The sequence below is a fragment of the Trachinotus anak genome, unplaced genomic scaffold (genome assembly GCF_046630095.1).
Source record: "Trachinotus anak isolate AG129_WGS33_773 ecotype Australia unplaced genomic scaffold, CSIRO_AGI_Tana_v1 ptg000014l, whole genome shotgun sequence".
Lineage (NCBI taxonomy): Eukaryota > Metazoa > Chordata > Actinopteri > Carangiformes > Carangidae > Trachinotus > Trachinotus anak.
The window spans coordinates 4,346,742-4,364,775 of NW_027273865.1; the positions used below are offsets into that span (position 1 = coordinate 4,346,742).

The following is an 18,034-nucleotide window of genomic DNA, read 5'->3' on the forward strand; positions in this document are numbered from 1 at the left end:
TTTCAGCTTCAAGTGCCTCCTTCACAGGTGTGTCAGTGAGAATAGCAGTTTTTCTCTTTTTTCTCTGCTGGTTAACTTGTTTTCTTGGACCAGCTTTTGGGTAAAGCCTAATATCCTCTGGAGTTAATGTGTTGGTGGAGATGGCTGGCTTGCTAGGGCCTGGAGCAGCTTGGTTGCTTGGGCCTGGAGCAGCTTGGTCAGTGCTGGGTCCTGAAATGGTTGGGTTGGTGCTGGATGGGTTAGTGCTGGGGCCTGGAAAAGATGGCTCAGTTTCGGAGCCTGGAATGGCTGGGTTAGTGCTTGGGCTTGGTAGAGGGCGATCTGAGACAAAAGAAGGAGCAAATTCTGTCTCCAAGAGCACATCCTTGTTGTAAGGCTGAATCCCTGTCGCCCGAAAGCCGGCCTGGATATTAAGAGGGGTTGCAGCCAGAGGATAAGCAGTGGCTATAATCCCAGGGATGTCATAGATGCTGAGTGTTTTACCTGGGTTGTTCCTCATCCAGGAATCAGAGACAGAGTTCACGTTTTTTAAGTGGCCCATAAACACTTCTGTCCAAAGGCTGCAGCCTGTGTGAGCAGTGGGGTGGGAAGGACAACATGATGATGCCATTTTCTTTGGCAAAATTCAGCCCATCAATAGAAAGATGTGAGCAGTGGTTGTCCAGAAGGAGTAAGCAGGGCTTCTCCTTTGAGCACTTGGCATGTTCCACAAAATGCTTGAGGAAATCAACAAAGTGTGGTTCTTTCATCCACCCTGTGGGATTTGCTCCTCCTTTGCTGCCAGGTGGCCCATTGTTGATGAAGTGATCACGAAAGTGCACCCGAGGAAATATGAAGTAGGAGGGGATACTGTTCCCTGTGGCTGAGACTGCGCAGGCAAGGGTCACCAGGGTACCCCTTTCCCCAGATGTCAGTGACCCCACCTGCTTGAACCCACGCCTGGCTACCAATCGGTCTGGTTTCTGTACCGTTGTCATGCCAATTTCATCCATGTTCCAGATATCTCCTGGTCCCAGGGAATCTCTGGTTAACACTTTCTCCAGATTGTCAAAAAAAGACTTAACATTCTCCTTGTTAAAGGAACTTGCTCTGGCGAGGCTAGTTGCTTCTGGTTTTCTGAGAGAGAGTGAAGGGTGCCGCTTTAGGAAGCCTGTAAACCATTCAGCACTAGCTTTTTCTTTGTCAGACCAAGCTTGAGGAAATTTCAGGCCCTGTGCCACTGCAAATTCATATGCCAGCTTTCTCACCTCAGATGGGGACAAACCAAAATAGATGTCAGATGATCTCTTAATATATTTCTCAAGCTGTAGTTCCATCTCTGCGCTAAAAACCTGCCGTGGTGATTTGTACCCAACCACTGTAGTTGGGACAGCTGTCTGACTCTGTATTTCAGCTGGGGTGAATGTCTTGCAGTACCGAGCCAAGGTATGGTAGTTGACATTAAAGTCCTTTGCTGTACTCCTGATTGATTTTTTAGCTAGGGTCACCTGTCTGACTGCCCTCAGCATCACGTTAGGCGCTGCACTGCCATGTTCAGTTTTTCTTTTGTAATTCCTGACCATGTCTTCTCACTTTCTCCTCTCCTTTAAACCACTCTTTTTTCTGTATAAATAAAGTAAAAATTTCATTATGACAACTGCTGATAAGCAGACTGTCTTTGTTAATTTAAATCATTTTTGAAAGTTGTTAGTCTGTCTGTAGTCAGATGACTGAGACAAGTTGCCCCAAACTACCATGTTTGCTAATGCTTGCTCTAGCTTAAAGTTAGCTTAACACAGAACAATGACTGAGGTATGACAGGATGCCTTAATCTCTTCTCTAACAAGTCCACATGTATCACTGCTAGGATATTTATCTGAAAGAAGCTTAATTTTAAATATATAAACTTAACATTTTTTACTTTGGGTTGTGGAAAATGGTTAATTGGTGCTCATCTCAATTTACAATGTGTTGTTCTCTTCTCACACAGGACATGAGACCTGACCATGTAGAGGAAGAAAACTAGTATTCCACTCTGGTGAAGAAGATAATTGCAATGTGACAACTTACCCGTGTGACAACAAGCCTGGTCTCCCCAATATGTTGAGTAAGTGGAACACTCGAGATAAAACTTTTTTTTTTTCCAATTAACACTCACGCATTCACTCGGTCAGCAATTTTTTGCTGTGCAAGCTTGCATTCTTTTGCAGCTACTACTGTAACACTTTTTTTTTGGAATATGTGCTCATATTCTGCATAAGCATTCACTAATATATCTAACTCTACTAGGGAGAAGTAGGATGATACTTTTACTTTACTTTTTTCCTCTTGTCGCCATGGTGAAGAATGTTATCTGTGTTCCATTGGTGAGGGCTTCTTATCTCCACGTGCACGAGCTTAACTCAGGGTCAAATTAACTCAAAGTTTATTAAACTAATTGTTATCACCTGTTCTGAAACCGAAAACTCTGAGTTTGACAGCTCAGGGTTAATTAACCCAGAGTTCAGGTTTTAACTCAGAGTTTGTTAACCCTGCTTTTTGAAACGGGCCCCAGGTCTTGGTGGAGGTCTGGCTGTCTCTGTTTGTGTCACACCTACAGTTCACCTGTTTACCACCCGGTGCCGCAGCTGCTGTCATTCTCTGCAGCTGGAGCGCTAGGACCCTGCAGAGTCCTCTCATGCTGCATTCAATGTCCGTTCGTAAAACCTTTACATAAACGCGTTTGTTGCTGCTTTGAACCACTTTTGGTTTTAACTGTATTTATTTCACAGTGAGATGAAGTCGAGCTTCATGTGGCTGCTGATGTAAAATGATCAGAGCCAGTGTCAGACAGTGTTTGATCCTCCTGTCACTAATAAAATCAGAGGAACACAAGATCATATACATACAATGTTAATTTATATTGAGTCTCACTGTGTTCATCATCTGTTATCTAACAGTCAGAATCATCCACAAAACAACAAACAAAATGTACAAACAAACAACGCAACAACAGCTGATTGGAGCTTTTGGATGTCCTCTGTAACAACAGACATGGTGACGTCATACAGGAAAGAAGCCGAGGCCACGTTTTAAATGTTGGTAAAATAACTTTTCAGTGAACATAACCGTGATGACATTTCTGTCAGACTTGTTACTGTTCAAATCACAAACGTGCATGTCAGGGATGTCACTAGGATTGAAAGACTGAGGGGGCTTAGCCCCATGGTTGTAGGTACAAATGTGTGTATGTAGTGCGCGCCAAAAAAATTTCATCACACCTAAAGAGGCTTCATTAATTATTATTAGTTGTAGAGCATTCATCAGGACCTGTTATCTGGCTCACTCCCTCTTCTTTTCCTGCCTTCTTTGGAAGACCCCCTGCCTTTCCTCTCCTAAGTCTTCAGGATGTCTTTTTGTCAGTTTTTTTTTTTTTATAAGAGCCTAAATTAGTTCATGAGTTAGTATTATTTAAAAGTCTACATGTTGGGGTCGTGTTCATGAAAAAGATGCTAGCAAATATATCCATCAATGCATTTAGTAAAAATTAAATGTGGTATATAATATCTAAAAATATATAGTTTCATAAGTCATCTTTCTTCTTGCGTTATACTTTTATTATTATTTATTTCAACTCAAAGTCTTGCCTCTTTGTGTTAAGTGCATGCCTGCACTGTTTTCTTATTTCTAAAAAATCCAAATTATCATTATTACTATAATTATTGTTAGGGGGGGCTTAGGAACATTTAAGGAAAATAGACCTAACGACGTCCATGGTGCACGTGCTTCATCTGTCCCTGTCTTTGACTCAATGATAAATCCCGACAGCACATGAACGCAGCAGCAATAGCCCTGCTCCATTTCTGTCGGTTTCAGTCTGCACGCGCTACACCGACGGTGGTCCGGTTCCTTCAGTTTCTACTAGTTTCTATTTTTACACCGTTTTTTTTCACCGCGTCAGTGGACTCTTCACTTCTAAATCTAAAACAGGGATTCACACGATTTTAAAGAAACAATCTGCGATTTTATTATTATTATTATTATTATTATTATTATTATTATTATTATTATTTCCTCCTGATATTTTTGTCTTTCATTAAAACAGTAAATTTTTCTTTAATCAGTCTCCTGAATATTTTTTATATTTAGGGATTTTTCGGAGTCTCTTTGTTGGGGTCTCTGGGTCCGGGTCTGTTGGGTCCAGATGGCGGCTAACCGGGTGGGGTGGCGGGTGAAAAAGGTGTGTAGTAATCAGTCACCAAGTCGTGCCGGCGGCGGGCGGGATCCGGGTCAGAGTGTGCAGAGGCGGCAGGCTCGGGTCACCGTGAAATACAACCGCAAAGAGCTGCAGAGGAGGCTTGACTTGGAGAAGTGGATCGACTCTGGATTGGACGAACTCTACAGGGGTCGGGTGAGTACTGCAATACTACTGCAAAATACCACAACTACAGCACAGAAAGTTCAAGTGAAACTACTCTACTGTACTACAGTAGAGCTACTGCGGCTGCTCAGACATGAAAGACAGGGCCCATTTACTGCAGTACTGCAGCAAACAGTACTACAAGAACTACTGCCACTGTAGTACAGGGGCAGGTGCATACTGCAATAATACTGCAAACATTAATGTAGGCACTACTGAAAGTATCCCACTGGTAGTGCAGTACTTCTGATTGAAGGATACTGTATACCACCACCATTAATACTACAAATACTTCTACTAGTGCTTGTAACTGACCTATGGTCCTATTTTGATTAGAATAACTGCATCAACATGTCAGCTGAGCATAATCAGGATCAGGGTCTGGCAGGAGAATCAGGATCAGTGTTCGGCAGCAGAATCAGGATTGGGGTCCTGTAGCAGAATCAGGATCAGGGTCTGGCAGGACATGGATGGATTATGAGAACATGGGTCCCATGGTACAGACAGGTAAAAGGCCCCCCACCCTCTCTTCATTAAACCCCCCATCACGAAATGAACATCCTAAATGCTGCTGCATCTTTTAGAAAATCAAAAAGGTGTCACATGTAAAGCCTGTTTTAACTGGGTCCAACACCTCAGCCAGCCGGTCCAGTTCACAGAACCTCTCCACCCCAACACCAGGAATCCAGCTCTGAGGTCCTCCACCCTGGGTCTTCTAAATTAACCACAAAGACACTTCAAGACCTGGGGTGGTCACGCCTTCCTGTCAACAGCTCCTAATCTTTGGAGAAGTTTTCCACTAAGTTTGAGACTCTTAAAATCTGTTCAGACCTCAGAACTAAAGGGACACAAAACGGTTACATACAGTGTAGTGGTTTCTCTTTGAACATATGAAAACATATGAACAATCAACATATGAACATTAAACATATGAACAGTAAATGACAGGCTGTGGAGCTTCTTTAACTCAGGTTAGCATCCTGCAGTAAACTCAGCGTTACTAGCATAGGGTGACCATATTGTTGAACCCTCCTTCAAGTGAACCACATGTTCATGAATTGGGAATGAATCATCATGAATCATCAGGATGGGGGACAGTTATTTCAGAAATTAGCACACCTACTGAGTACACCTCTCAACACCATGGATGCCATGAACGCTGCATTTTTGTTACAGGGTACCTTAGAAAGGAAGTAGTGAGCCTTCTGGTGCTCTTCAACATGACAGCTAATCATTAGCATATGGACACGTTCTGTCAGAAAGAGCCAAAGCATCAAAGCATATGACTCACAGGCTAGCAACAGCCTTGACAACGACACATTAATTGACAAACATACAGATTAAAAAAACGTGTTATATTTTAAGTTATTTTAATTGTGGTAAAAACCAGGAAAATTTGGTTGTGAATTGAAAACTGGGACATTGTAGTGTTTTAAAGATATTTGTTGGGACACCAAGCTTGAAATGGTAGCATCCTGCAGTAAACTGAATGTTAGCATCCTGCAGTAAACTGAATGTTAGCTAAAGGCTGGCGTGCTGCAGTTTACTGTACGTTAGCTGAGTATTAGCTGAAAGTTAGCGTTCTACAGTATACTGTCTTAGCTGAAGATCAGTGTGCTGCAGTGACTCAGTGATGTGTAAACTCTGAGCTGATCTGAGTCAGGTCATCCTGATGTGAAAACATTTTAAGACATTAACATCACAGAATCAGAAACAGTCCACGAAACAGTCCATTTTCAATTCTTACTCAAACTGAACCAGTTTTTATTTTTTAAACTTATCTTCACTACTACACTGAACTGTAGTAATACATGTATTTAAATAAAGATAATAATGAAAATAATAGTCCATAACAGTTGCATGATTCTGCTGCAGACAGAGTTTCAGACCTTTTCTGTACTTTTATTTTAGAAACTATTTAAATATCAGGAAACAGAAATAATATTTTGCCAGACACCATGACACCTCTGTCACAATAATCTGAATTAGAGCAGATTATTATTATTATCCTATTTTAGATGGATCAGTGAGTGAGAGACTCAGCAGAGCTCTGTGTTGTTGTTCATCAGAGAAACATGACATGTGAGTGTGAGGTTACTGGTCAGAAGTGATTCCTCCCAGTGTGAGGTTACTGGGAGGTTTACTGGTCAGAAGTGATTCCTCCCAGTATAAGACAACATGGAACCAACAGAGACAGAGATTTAAAGGAGCAGAAGAAGAGTTTAAAGACCTAACAGGAGGTGACAGCATGGACACTGTTGCAGTGGAGGGAGTGTGTGTCTGTGTGTGTTTGTGTGTGACTAGTACATCTAAGCCATGGAGATGCACGTGTGTGCACGCGTGCCTCTTGAGGTTCTTCGTGTAAACTCTAACCAGCAGCTGTTGACACATGAACAGCTGAGTGTAAGTTGTTGTTGTTTCATGTGTCTGTTCTGTGTTTGTGTAGCTGATTATGTGTTTATATGATTCAATCAGACTGAAGCTGTTCCAGCAATAATTGTGATGTCACCTCAAACATGGTCACATGAGTTCAGTGATGAAACAGTGATGCAGAGCTGTCAGCTGATCAGCTGTTGACCTGTCAGTAAACTACACAGCTGCTAATGTTGTGTTGTTTGACACTATGGAAGCCAACAATCACAACACAAAGAGGTAGAGTGTGGAGGTGACTTACACCAGAGATAAGGTAACAAACTAAAGATGAAGCTGTTTGTGGACTTCATACAAAGCAGCTGTCTGACCCACAGTGATGACAACTGAAGCAGTGAAGCAGCAACTTCGTCTGACTGTGTACAATACACACTTGAGCTTCAGCAGGCTCCTCACAACAGACATAGAAATACCATTCGTCTCAGAGGCTGCAGATTAACAATATATTGTTAGTGGTGCCTTCAGAGACTGCAGGAATTTACTCAACTGAAGAAGCAGCTTTTTTACACAGTATGACTCAGCTGTGGACAGCAGACACTGATCAGTGAAGACTGTTTTTCAACTTTTAGAAACAAAACAAAACAAGAAAGGAAAACAATTTCACAATGGGCCCTTAGCAGGCAGTCACCGGTTTGACTCCCGATCGGTCTGACTCTTTCCTGCATGTCATTCCCCTCTCTCTACCCCCTTTCTAGTCAGTCTCCACTGATCTTTTATAAAGGCACAAAAAGCCCAAAAAAAAAAAAAAAAATTGGGGGAGCGGTCAGGGCATGGGCACCCCACCGCTAGCAGGTGGTTGGTTCTTACCTAGTGTCATATGGCTTGTGGGCTGTATGGATTACTAAGGTGTATTAAAATTGAGGGAGCAGATGGGGCATGGGTACTCCAGCACTGGTAGACGGCAGAGTGTCACCTGCCCTAGTGTCGCGTGATATCTAATGTGCAATTAAAATTGAGGAGCAGCACGACAACATAGCATAGCATAGTGCATAGTGGGCAGTCCTGCCCCTCAACCTGCCCCGTCCCCGCACCACCACTCAGAGCCCTAGTGTCATGTGGAATGTGGTGTGTGGTACAGGGGAGCAACAAGGGCAGGCGAGGCATGCACCCCCCACTGGGGCCACATTCCCGACTGGCCCCAATACGTTCCCCATCCCTGCCCCTCCCAGCCAGCAAGGAGCCAAACTGGGGTGCCCAGAGATGCTTTCAGGCAGCCCAAGCGGCAGGGCCACCACCCCTGCAGTCGCAAGCTGGAGGGTCACAGACCCACCACGCATGGCGAGACCCCAGTTAGGTGCCCGGGACGGGACATCCAGACCCACGGATGAACAGCGAGCCGGTCGGGCCAAGCAGGTTGACCCTCACACCCCCTCACACCCCCGCTCAGCCCCAGTGCACCCACAGTAACCCGGCCCCCTGCCCCCAACAACACTATGTACTAGACTAATTATTGGAGTCCAGATGTGTTCGAATTCTGTTTATTGATTTTCTTTACAGGCAGACATCAATGGAAACATGATCTAATAGTAGATTTTTAAACTGCATTATGTTTAAGTTCTCTTTTGACTTCCAGTTCAGGAGGATTGTTTTCTTGGCCATGGTTAGGACTGTGATTAGCATGCGAGATTTGTTTGTGTCCATATTAATGTTAGTGAGGTCACCGAGCAGGCAAAGTGAGGGGGAGACAGGGATGGGATGTCCGAGGTGCATCGATAGGTCTTCACAAATCCTCTGCCAGAAATTGCTGACCGGTGTGCAGTGCCAAAAAGCATGCAGATAGTTATCTGGTGTGTCATTCTTGCAGGTAATACATCTGTATTAGTATTTCTGATACGCATCTGGAACATCCTTTGTCCTGTGTAGTGTGCTCTGTGGAGAATTTGTACTGTATCAGCTGCAGATTGGAGTTTTGAGTCATGCTGAAGGTGTTTGAGCAAATTTGTATCCAGAAATTGGAGTCTGGGTTGATGAGTAAGTCTTTTTCCCATTTGAGAGTTGGGAGCGAGAGAGTTGGCTCTGATTCGGCTAAACTTACATGAAGTTTTTGGGATGGAAGTTTTAAAAAGTTTGCTATTGTTGGTGGGAGTTCTAGGTCTAAGTGCTTGAGGTTAAACCTAGCTTGAATGATGGATTTAAGATGAAGATATTCTAGGTATTTGTTTTTGTCAATGCCATAAAGTTCTACCATTTTGTCAAATGGGATCATACGATTGTCTTGGAGAATATGTTCTAGGCATCTTATTCCTTTATTATACCATGTAGTAAAGTTTATTCTTTTTTTATCTTGCAGGATGTCAGGATTGTTCCAGATGGGTGTGAGTTTGCACGGGACCAGTGAAGACCCATTCATTTTAAGAAATTCCCACCATGCCACCAGTGATGTGCTGATATTGATGCTCTTAAAGCAGGGATATTGTTTGATGATGGGGCTAATAAATGCCAGGTCTTGGATTTGGATGGTGTTACAGAAAGTTTGTTCAATGTCCAGCCAAGTATGGTCAGTTCGACTTTGTGTAGTCCATTTTAGGATATATTGTAGTCTATTGGCAAGAAAGTAATTGTAGAAATTTGGAAGCTCCAGACCACCCCGATTTTGGAGTTTTTGTAAGGTTTTAAGGCTTATTCGTGGTGGCTTAGATTTCCATAAAAATTTGGATATTATGGAGACCAGTGATTTGATCCAAACCTGATGAGTCGGAACCATTGAGAAAATGTAGTTGATTTTTGGCAAGATCAAAATCAACTACAAGCTTGTTGATTTTTGATTGTTGCTACTCTTCCCATAAGTGATATGGGCAGAGTACACCACCGAGTGAGGTCATTCTCTATTTTTTTAAGTAGGAGAATGTGATTTAACTGTGTCAGGTCTGATAGCTTGGTGTAAATGTTGATGCCCAGGTATCTGATGTTTGCACCTGTCAAAAGCTAATGGGAAGGACAGTCGATTTGTTCCGATTAATAGAGTAGTCTGAGATGGATGAGAATTTATCTATGAGTCTCTAGTCTCAGAAAGAGTGGCATGTGCATCTTGAAAAAGTAATACATCGTCAGCGTAAAGGCTAATTTTATGGATCAAATTTGCTGTTTGAATCCCTTTAATATTTTTATTTTGCCGAATTGCAGCTGCCAGTGGTTCAATAAATATGGCAAGCAAAGAGGGAGAGAGTGGGCAACCTTGTCTGCTGCCTCTTTCGAGATTGAAGCATGGAGAAGTTTGACCATTTGACCATGTTTTGACGCAGGCGCTAGGTGAGCTGTATAATGTTTCAATCCAAGATAAGAAGTTATCACCAAATCCAAATTTCTGTAAGGATGCAAAAAGAAATTTCCAGTGCACCCTGTCGAAAGCCTTTTCTGCATCCAGTGAGACAATTATAGCTTTCTTATTTTGGATGTTGCAGAAGTCTATTAGGTCAATTAGTCTCCGTGTGTTGTCAGTGTACCGATGGCCTTTAATAAACCCATTTTGATCTGGGTCTATTATGTAAGGTGTTACTTTTTCAATTCTACTAGCTAGCGCCTTGCTGATGATTTTAAGATCTGCATTTATGAGTGATATTGGACGATAACTAGATGGAAGTGCAGGGTCTTTGTCTGGTTTAAGGAGGAGATTAATATTTGCACAGTTCATGTTTGGAGGAAGTCTGGTGGTTTCATTAATATCTGTAACAATTATATGAAATACTGGTGCCAGCGTAGGCCAGAATGTTTTGTAGAATTCTGCCGGAAAGCCATCTGGACCTGGTGCTTTTCTGTTCTGCAATTGAGAGAGGTGACTCCAAAGCCATAATTTGCTCTTTGTTTAGTTTTGGCAGATTGATATTGCTCAAAAACTCCTCTATTTCAGAGTTTGATGGGTTAATGTTGGATGAATATAGGTTTTTACAGAAATTCCTAAACGTTTTATTTATCTCCTCTGGGACCTGAGTTGTTTTCCCAGTGGAGTCCGTAACTGAGTCTTCATTGTTCTGTTTTAGTTGGTTTGCTAAAAACTTGCTTGATTTATTACTATGTTCAAAGTTCTCCAGGCGTAATCTCTGTAGCTGAAATTGGGTTTTTATATCTCTTAATTCTTTTAGTTTAATTTTAGATTTTCTCAACTCATTCAACAGGTGTTCCTCTTGAGAGGCGGCATGAGCTGCTTCCAAGGTTTTAATTTTCTGATCTAGTTCTATCTGAAGTCCTTTTTCCTTTTTTTTCTTGTGTGATGAGTATGAAATTATTATGCCTCGCATTACAGCCTTTGCCGTCTCCCAGAGAACACAAGGAGAGATGCCGGGCAGGCCGTTTGTTTCAGAAAAAGTTGTCCACTCTTTTTGGAAGAATTCAATAAACTCCACGTCCGCAAGTAATAATGTGTTCAATCTCCAGTGTCTAATTGGAGGTGTGCATACTTTCCCAATGACTGTCATAGTGACTGGTGCATGGTTGCTGATTGTGATAGGGTGAATTTGTGTATCAGATATATGCTTTATGAAAGAGTTGCTGGTTAGGAAAAAGTCTAAACGGGAGTAAGAGTGGTGGACTGGTGAGAAGAAGGTGTATTTTTTGAGCATGGGGTGACAAGAGCGCCAAGCATCATATATTGTTTTATTATTTCAGATGATTTGCAGTTACGGTAAATAGCTGCTCTACTAAGTCGGTCAAATTATGGATTAAGTACCAAGTTGAAGTCCCCTCCCACGATAAGTGCTGTGTCTGAGTGTGCTGAAATTGCAGTGGAGAAGCAGTGAAAGAACCATATATATTACATATCTCTTCGTTATGTGTTATGGTGATAATTATGAATCTTCCCTCTGGGTCTGTGATGGTATCCTTACATGTGAAATGTGTTCTTTTATTAATTTAAATTGCTACGCCTCTTTGTTTTGAATTATAGTTAGCTAGGTATACATGAGGAAACTGTGATGAACTAAGTGTATGATGTCCTATTTTGTGTGTTTCCTGCAGTAAGACAATGTCTGCCTGTAATGTTGTTAGATGTTCAAAAACTTTAAGTCTTTTTGCTTGTGAGCTAATTCCACACACATTCCAAGTGACAAAGCGTACTGAATTCATAAATTCTAAACCAACTAAACCAACTTGTGGCTATTGAATATAATCTAAAGTTTGAATTGAGACGCGTGTGTGTGTGTGTGTGTGTGCAACAATAATGACAACAGTAAAACTTAAGACAAATGAGATGGGAGGTAGTAAGGGGAAATAGGTATTCCAACATTAGCAGTCTATAAACAAAACTACATCAATGTGGGGTGTGCGCTAGTAGCCTATATTAAATGCCCATACCTTTAGTTTTGTTTATTATGCTAAATTGTATTACCTTAGTCGGGGATTGCCTTTTAACAAGAGGTGACTTCATTCAATTCATTGTCTCTGACGTCTTTACTACAGAAATAAGCCAGAGAAAAGACTGAAGTCTGAAGAATGTCAGAAAATAATAATGGAAGAGGAGTCGACTCATTGCAGTAACTCAGTCAGGTGACAGCGACTACAGGGACAGAGATCTGTCTACAGACGTCCATTTAACATGATGGTAAACAGCTGTATGCTGTGCAAGGAGAAAACTACAGTTCAAACCCATCAGCACTTATCCCTAATAGTGTTGAAACAGACAGGAGCTTAGTTAAGCTATCAGGGGCCCCAGAACTGAGCCCTGTGGGGCCCCACAGGCCAGTGGACAGGACTCAGATACAGAATCTCAGATAAAGACAGCAAGATTTCAGTCAGCCAGATGAGATGTTAACCAGGCTAACTAACAGAACTAGTAGTTAGTACTGATAGAGTAACACAGAACATGTAGTTAGTACTAGAACAACTAATACAGAACTAGTAGTTACTATCAGTAAAACTAATACAGAACTAGTATTTAGTACTAATAGAACTAATATAAAACTAGTGTTCAGTGCTGATAGAACTAATACAGGACTAGTTGTAAGTATTGATAGAAATAATAAATAACTAGTATTCAGTACTGATGGAACTAATACAGAACTAGTAGTTAGTACTAGTTGAACTAATAGAGAAATAGTAGTTACTATTGATAGAACTAACAGAACTAGTATTTAGTACTGATAGAAATAATCCAGAACTAGTTGTTAGTTTTAGTGGACCTTATGTACAACTAGTAGTTAGTACGGATGGAACTACGGCAGAACTAGTAGTCAGTACTAGTAGAACCAATACAGAACTAGTAGTAAGTACTGATAGAACTAACACAGAACTAGTATTTAGTACTGATCATTTGTTCTGGAGGAGGTTTGGAGGAGGTCTGGAGGAGGTCTGGTCTGTGAAGGAGGTGTATTCACAGGGTTCTGCAGGTGTAGAGTGGTTACTGCTGTAACTCTTATCTGCAGCTGCTCTGACCAGAAAACCCAGGGGGTGACACACATTTCATCCATTCATCCATTCATCCACCATCTGTCTCCTGAAGTATCTTTATACCCTGCTGAGTGCACACGATTTATCTGCCTGATCCTCCAGGGAAGGTGGAGTTATTGACGTGTCAGACACACTAAAAGCTGCATTAGAGGGACTTTTAGATTGATGGAGGGGGGAGGGGCTGGTTTGTGTTTGTGTTTATGTTCACACACAAACACATGTGTGTGTGTGTGTGTGTGTGTGTGTGTGTGTCTGGTCAAGGCATGGTTGGTGTGTGTGTTTGGTGATAAATAGATAATTAGATCTACCCCTTTGGTTCATTTCCTGTCACAGACCCCATCTGGACACACACACACACACACACACACACACACACAGACACTTATAAACATTTATATTGCAGAGATGTTTAAAAACCAATAAAATACATGAAATCTTAAATAAACACCACAGTGTGTCTGTATGTGAAGCTAAGCTAATGTTAGCTCAGTCATTTCTACATGTTGTCCTCCTCAGGACAAAGAATGACACTGTCCATCACATCTTTCTGAACCATCCTTTATTAAACACTGAGAAACTGAAGCAGTCAGGTCAGATCTGCACAGACCCACAACTGAACTCCTGGTCTGGATTAAGAATACCAGCATTTCTGCCCAAGCCTGTAACTGAGTCTCTTTTCACATTGCTACTTTTGATCTCTGTCAACTGATTTAGCTCCGTACTAGAAACCATCTCTGTCCACACTAACATACCTGAAAACACATATCACTGTACACTGAGCATGTGCGAGCAGGTGTAAACAGGAAGAAGATTGTCTCCTCTCAGTTGGTTAGTTCCAGTAAATCCTCTGAAGGAGGAACAGCAAATACAGCGGTATAGTTGAAATACAGAACTGAACTGAACAACTGCTGCTGCTGACAACAAGGTCAGTAACACTTTAATTCATTATCCATGTTGTTTCACCACTGGTAGTTGAGGCTGATAAGAGTCTATCAGGAGCCACTGTGGGTGTCTATGTCATTTCCAAAGGTCTCTCTTTCTGTCTGTCCAACCCTGGAGTTGTAGACTAAAACGGGTCTTATAAAAGTCTCTGTTTTAGGGGCTTACATTTCTGGAGGAGAGTGGACAGTGGAGGAAACAGTCATGTAGTCACTGTTTAAGAAAAATAATTAGTTGAAATTTTACAATGATGATATGGATTTGACTTTTGATCAGATATTTTGAAGGAGTGTTTGTAAAGTTTTTCTGCTGATTGTAATGTGGTCCAGCTGCTGACACTAGTTCATTTTTGACAGAACCATTGATGTACAACCTGAGGCCTTTGTAGTTCACGTGACTCCAATGGATTTATACATTTAGTACTAAAATGTATAAATCCATTTTAGTACTAACCCTTCACAACAATGAACATAAGAGCAAGTTAAAAAGCTGTGTGACTGATGTGTGAATGTGTGAATGGGTGAATGTGGCTCTGACTTGTTGATCAGCTCAGTTCAGTCCCTTCACCATGCAGCTGGTCCTGGAGACAGCAGGAAATGATGTGTTCAATGTTGTTCAGGAGGAGGAGATGCCTGAAGAGGTGAACATCGATGAACTGCTGGACCTGAAGACAGATGAGGAGAGGAAACACAGGCTGCAGGTAACTCCACTGTTATAATGAACGTGTCTGTCGTCCTCACTGTGTCTCATGTGTCTGTTCTCTGTGTCCACAGCTCATCCTTCACTCCTGTAATATCAGCACAGAGGTAAGAACCACAGAGCTGCCTCCACCTCTTAACCACTCACTGAGGCAGCAGGTCAACCGTGCTGGTCACCCTGACGACCACTCACTGAGACAGCAGGTCGACTGTGCTGGTCGCCCTGACGACAAGAGAGCTGAGACAAGAACTGTTGATAGTAACCAGAGAGCTGAGGCATGTAAAACACCTCATCCTGTTTACTGATCTGACCTGAAGTGTGTGGATCAGAGTCTGACCGGCTGCCTTGAAGAAATTAAAGATGTGAAAAAGATTATTAGTTATTGTTTTGCAGACAATGACAATGACAACTACATTATCTGCATTTCTGAAGGAGATGAGTGAGTGTGTCGTTTATCAGACGCCACAGAACTGATGTGTCGATCAGCCTGAGCAGCCACAACATCAGAACATACAGCACAGTTCTGTAACTGGCCGGAACTGGCCACACCACAGTTTCTCGGTACGTGAAGCGTTTCACCAGTGGCCCTCCGTCTGTGCGAGGAGGCTGTCCACCAACAGTCAGTCTTCTAGTTTACAGTTGTAGACACATTCATCATGTTTCACTTATTGAAAACCATAAAAAACAGAAGAAACAACGCAGTGATATATTTTATCATTTTTACAGTGACATTTCCTTCTGCTGCAGTTTGATGAATACATTTTCAACCCTCACCCATAAACAGCTGTAATGAGGATCAGCTGTTAATTAATTAATTAATTATCTCAAACAGAACAAAGAAAAAAGAATACGGTCAAAAGTTCTGATCCACTTTCTCTTTTCTTCACCACAAGTTTTAATGTAAAAAGTCATTTAACTTCCTGACTTTTCCCGTTCACATTAAACAGGCCAAACACAGGTGTATTCCTGAAGCACCTGCCACAGGTGACATAATGATTGACTGTGGTTTATTTATACAGTTATGTTTGTACTGCCACAGTCACGACCTGAAAACTAAAACCTCTACAAACTGATGAGACCAAGGACCTGTGGGGTCACCTGTGCAGTCTGTAGGGGCCACCTGTAGGGGTCACTAACACTGTCTCCACCTGTCAGGTGTTCATCAGCGAGCTGGTGTTCAAACTCCAGGGTTTACAGAAGCAGGAGGATCTGTACAATGACGGCATCAACCTCCCCCAGCTCCACATCTACCCCACCCGCTCCGGATCAGCTGACAGGGAGGTGCTGCACTGAGACAGCAAGGGTACCCAGTCTGGTCCTGTCCTGCCCCACCCCCTCCAAAACACTAGACCAGAAGGAGCTGGACTGCAGAACAAACACAACCAAACTGTCCCAAGTTTATCCCACATACACGGTGTTACTTCGCCCACATATACATTCACTCCAGTCAGCATCACGGTAACATGAAACAAGTGCACCTAATGTTGGACTCCATCTGAACTGTCCTGATGTTTCTTCAGAGCTGATAGATGTATTAAGTCATCAGTTACAGTCACGTGATCAGACAGTTTCACAACAAACTGGAGCTGTTGAAATGATGGACACACACACACACACACACACACACACACACACACACACACACACACACACACACACACACACACACACACACACACACACACACACACACACACACACTTTCCTCAGGATCCTTTGTTCCTCTTACTGTTTTCTTCTCGACCTCTCGTCCCTGGTTCTCCTTGTTCCTGGTTCTCCTGTTTTGTACATTTGTAGCTACCATTTTCATTCCCTGTGTTGTTTGTACATGATTTAGAATAAACTGCAGCATTTGAAATGACTTCTTCTGATTTGTCCCATCGGTCACAATGTTCTCACCACAGTAACAGCTGAGATCTGAGGTCCTGGATTTGAGAACACATCAGTGTCGTTAGAGATTTCATTGTCAGTCACAGCCACCACTCAGCTCCACTAGTTTCTCTGTGATTTGTTGCTTCTGGACCACACTTGAATCCAATACCAGAATCCACACCCTGCACAGATCATACATGAGGTTTTAGACCTGCTGTTCCCAACCCCTCCTCTCATGAACCCTCTCTTTACAGATTCAGATCTTTATTCTTGTGTTTGTTGTGTTTTTAAACTTTAAATCATGAAAGAGCCTCAGGGAACCAGTGGTCTGGACTCATCCAGCTGCTGTGGTCCTGCTCCTCTGACAAGACTGGTGTATCTGGTTTAACAGCTGGACAGGTGACAGGTTTGTTCACAGAGTTCAGAAAGACATCACAGCAATAAAAGAGGCGATCACTAGTGAGTTCACCTTATGTCATGATGACATCACTGCTGTTAAATACTTGTGAACACTGCAGAGTCATGTGACCTTGGAGTGAACGTTTCACAGAGGCCCTCTTGAGTCATGTTCAGTCCTGTCCAGTCCTGTCCAGACCTGTTCAGAACTATTCAGACCTGTTCAGACCTGTGGACAGGACCGAACAGGTCTGAACAGGTCCAGAGAGAAGCCTGAGATTCACAGGTTCATATTCAGTGTAAAAAGATTGAAGATGAAAAAGGTTTTAACCTTGACTTTACTACTTGTGCTGTGTGGTGGCCACACTTGCAGCTACATAATAAATGTCAGTAACCTTGATGCACTGACACCTTTTTAGTTATCTTAGGTTTTTTGACACTTTTACATCCACTTTGTACATATACACAAACACAAAGGATGACACATAGCTCTTTATTTAATTCACCATATCTATAGTTTATTTAATATTTCTTAGAAATGTATTTAGTTCTTCTTATAGCACAAATGTTTAGTTATCCTTTTGTATATTTAACATTCATTCATATAAAATTACTTTGTTCTAATTCTTTTTTCTGTTTCACTGATGCTGGGGGTTTCCTTGCTTCTGCTGCCAGGGTCATCTGGCCATGATTGGGAGAAGGATGGGCCTCAGGAAGCAGGAGACTTAAATAGAGGATGTGCCAATTAAGGCTGTACCAAGTGCCTGCCTTATTATGGGGGAGACTTTGGGGGTGTTTTCATTATCCCCTTGTGTGTGTAAGATGGTCTGATCAGCCAGTATATATGTGGTCCCTTGTATTCTTTGTCTGTTAGGTCAGTTGAGTTCTGTTAGAGCAGTTGCTTTATGTTATGTTGCCTCAGTTCATTTTTTTAATTTGACC

At 42.1% G+C, this 18,034-nt stretch overlaps 1 protein-coding gene across 1 annotated transcript; it reads left to right on the top strand.

Annotated features, from left to right (window-relative positions):
• The first annotated feature begins 3,793 nt into the window (after positions 1-3,793).
• On the top strand, positions 3,794-16,685 carry LOC139632173 (protein phosphatase 1 regulatory subunit 14A-like). The gene is made up of 4 exons (XM_071496968.1): positions 3,794-4,369; positions 14,745-14,825; positions 14,899-14,931; positions 15,980-16,685. The coding sequence occupies exons 1-4, from the start codon at positions 4,163-4,165 to the stop codon at positions 16,115-16,117; spliced, it is 459 nt and encodes a 152-aa protein (XP_071353069.1). The 5' UTR covers positions 3,794-4,162; the 3' UTR covers positions 16,118-16,685.
• Positions 16,686-18,034: the final 1,349 nt, after the last annotated feature.

What these genes read in the sequence shown, in the direction of transcription:
- LOC139632173 (XM_071496968.1), top strand. Translation starts at nt 4,163, where the DNA reads ATGGCGGCTAACCGGGTGGGGTGGCGGGTGAAAAAGGTGTGTAGTAAT. An exon ending in AGAGGAAACACAGGCTGCAG is followed by an intron (nt 14,826 to 14,898) that starts GTAACTCCACTG and finishes CTGTGTCCACAG; the next exon opens with CTCATCCTTCACTCCTGTAA. An exon ending in CCTGTAATATCAGCACAGAG is followed by an intron (nt 14,932 to 15,979) that starts GTAAGAACCACA and finishes TCCACCTGTCAG; the next exon opens with GTGTTCATCAGCGAGCTGGT.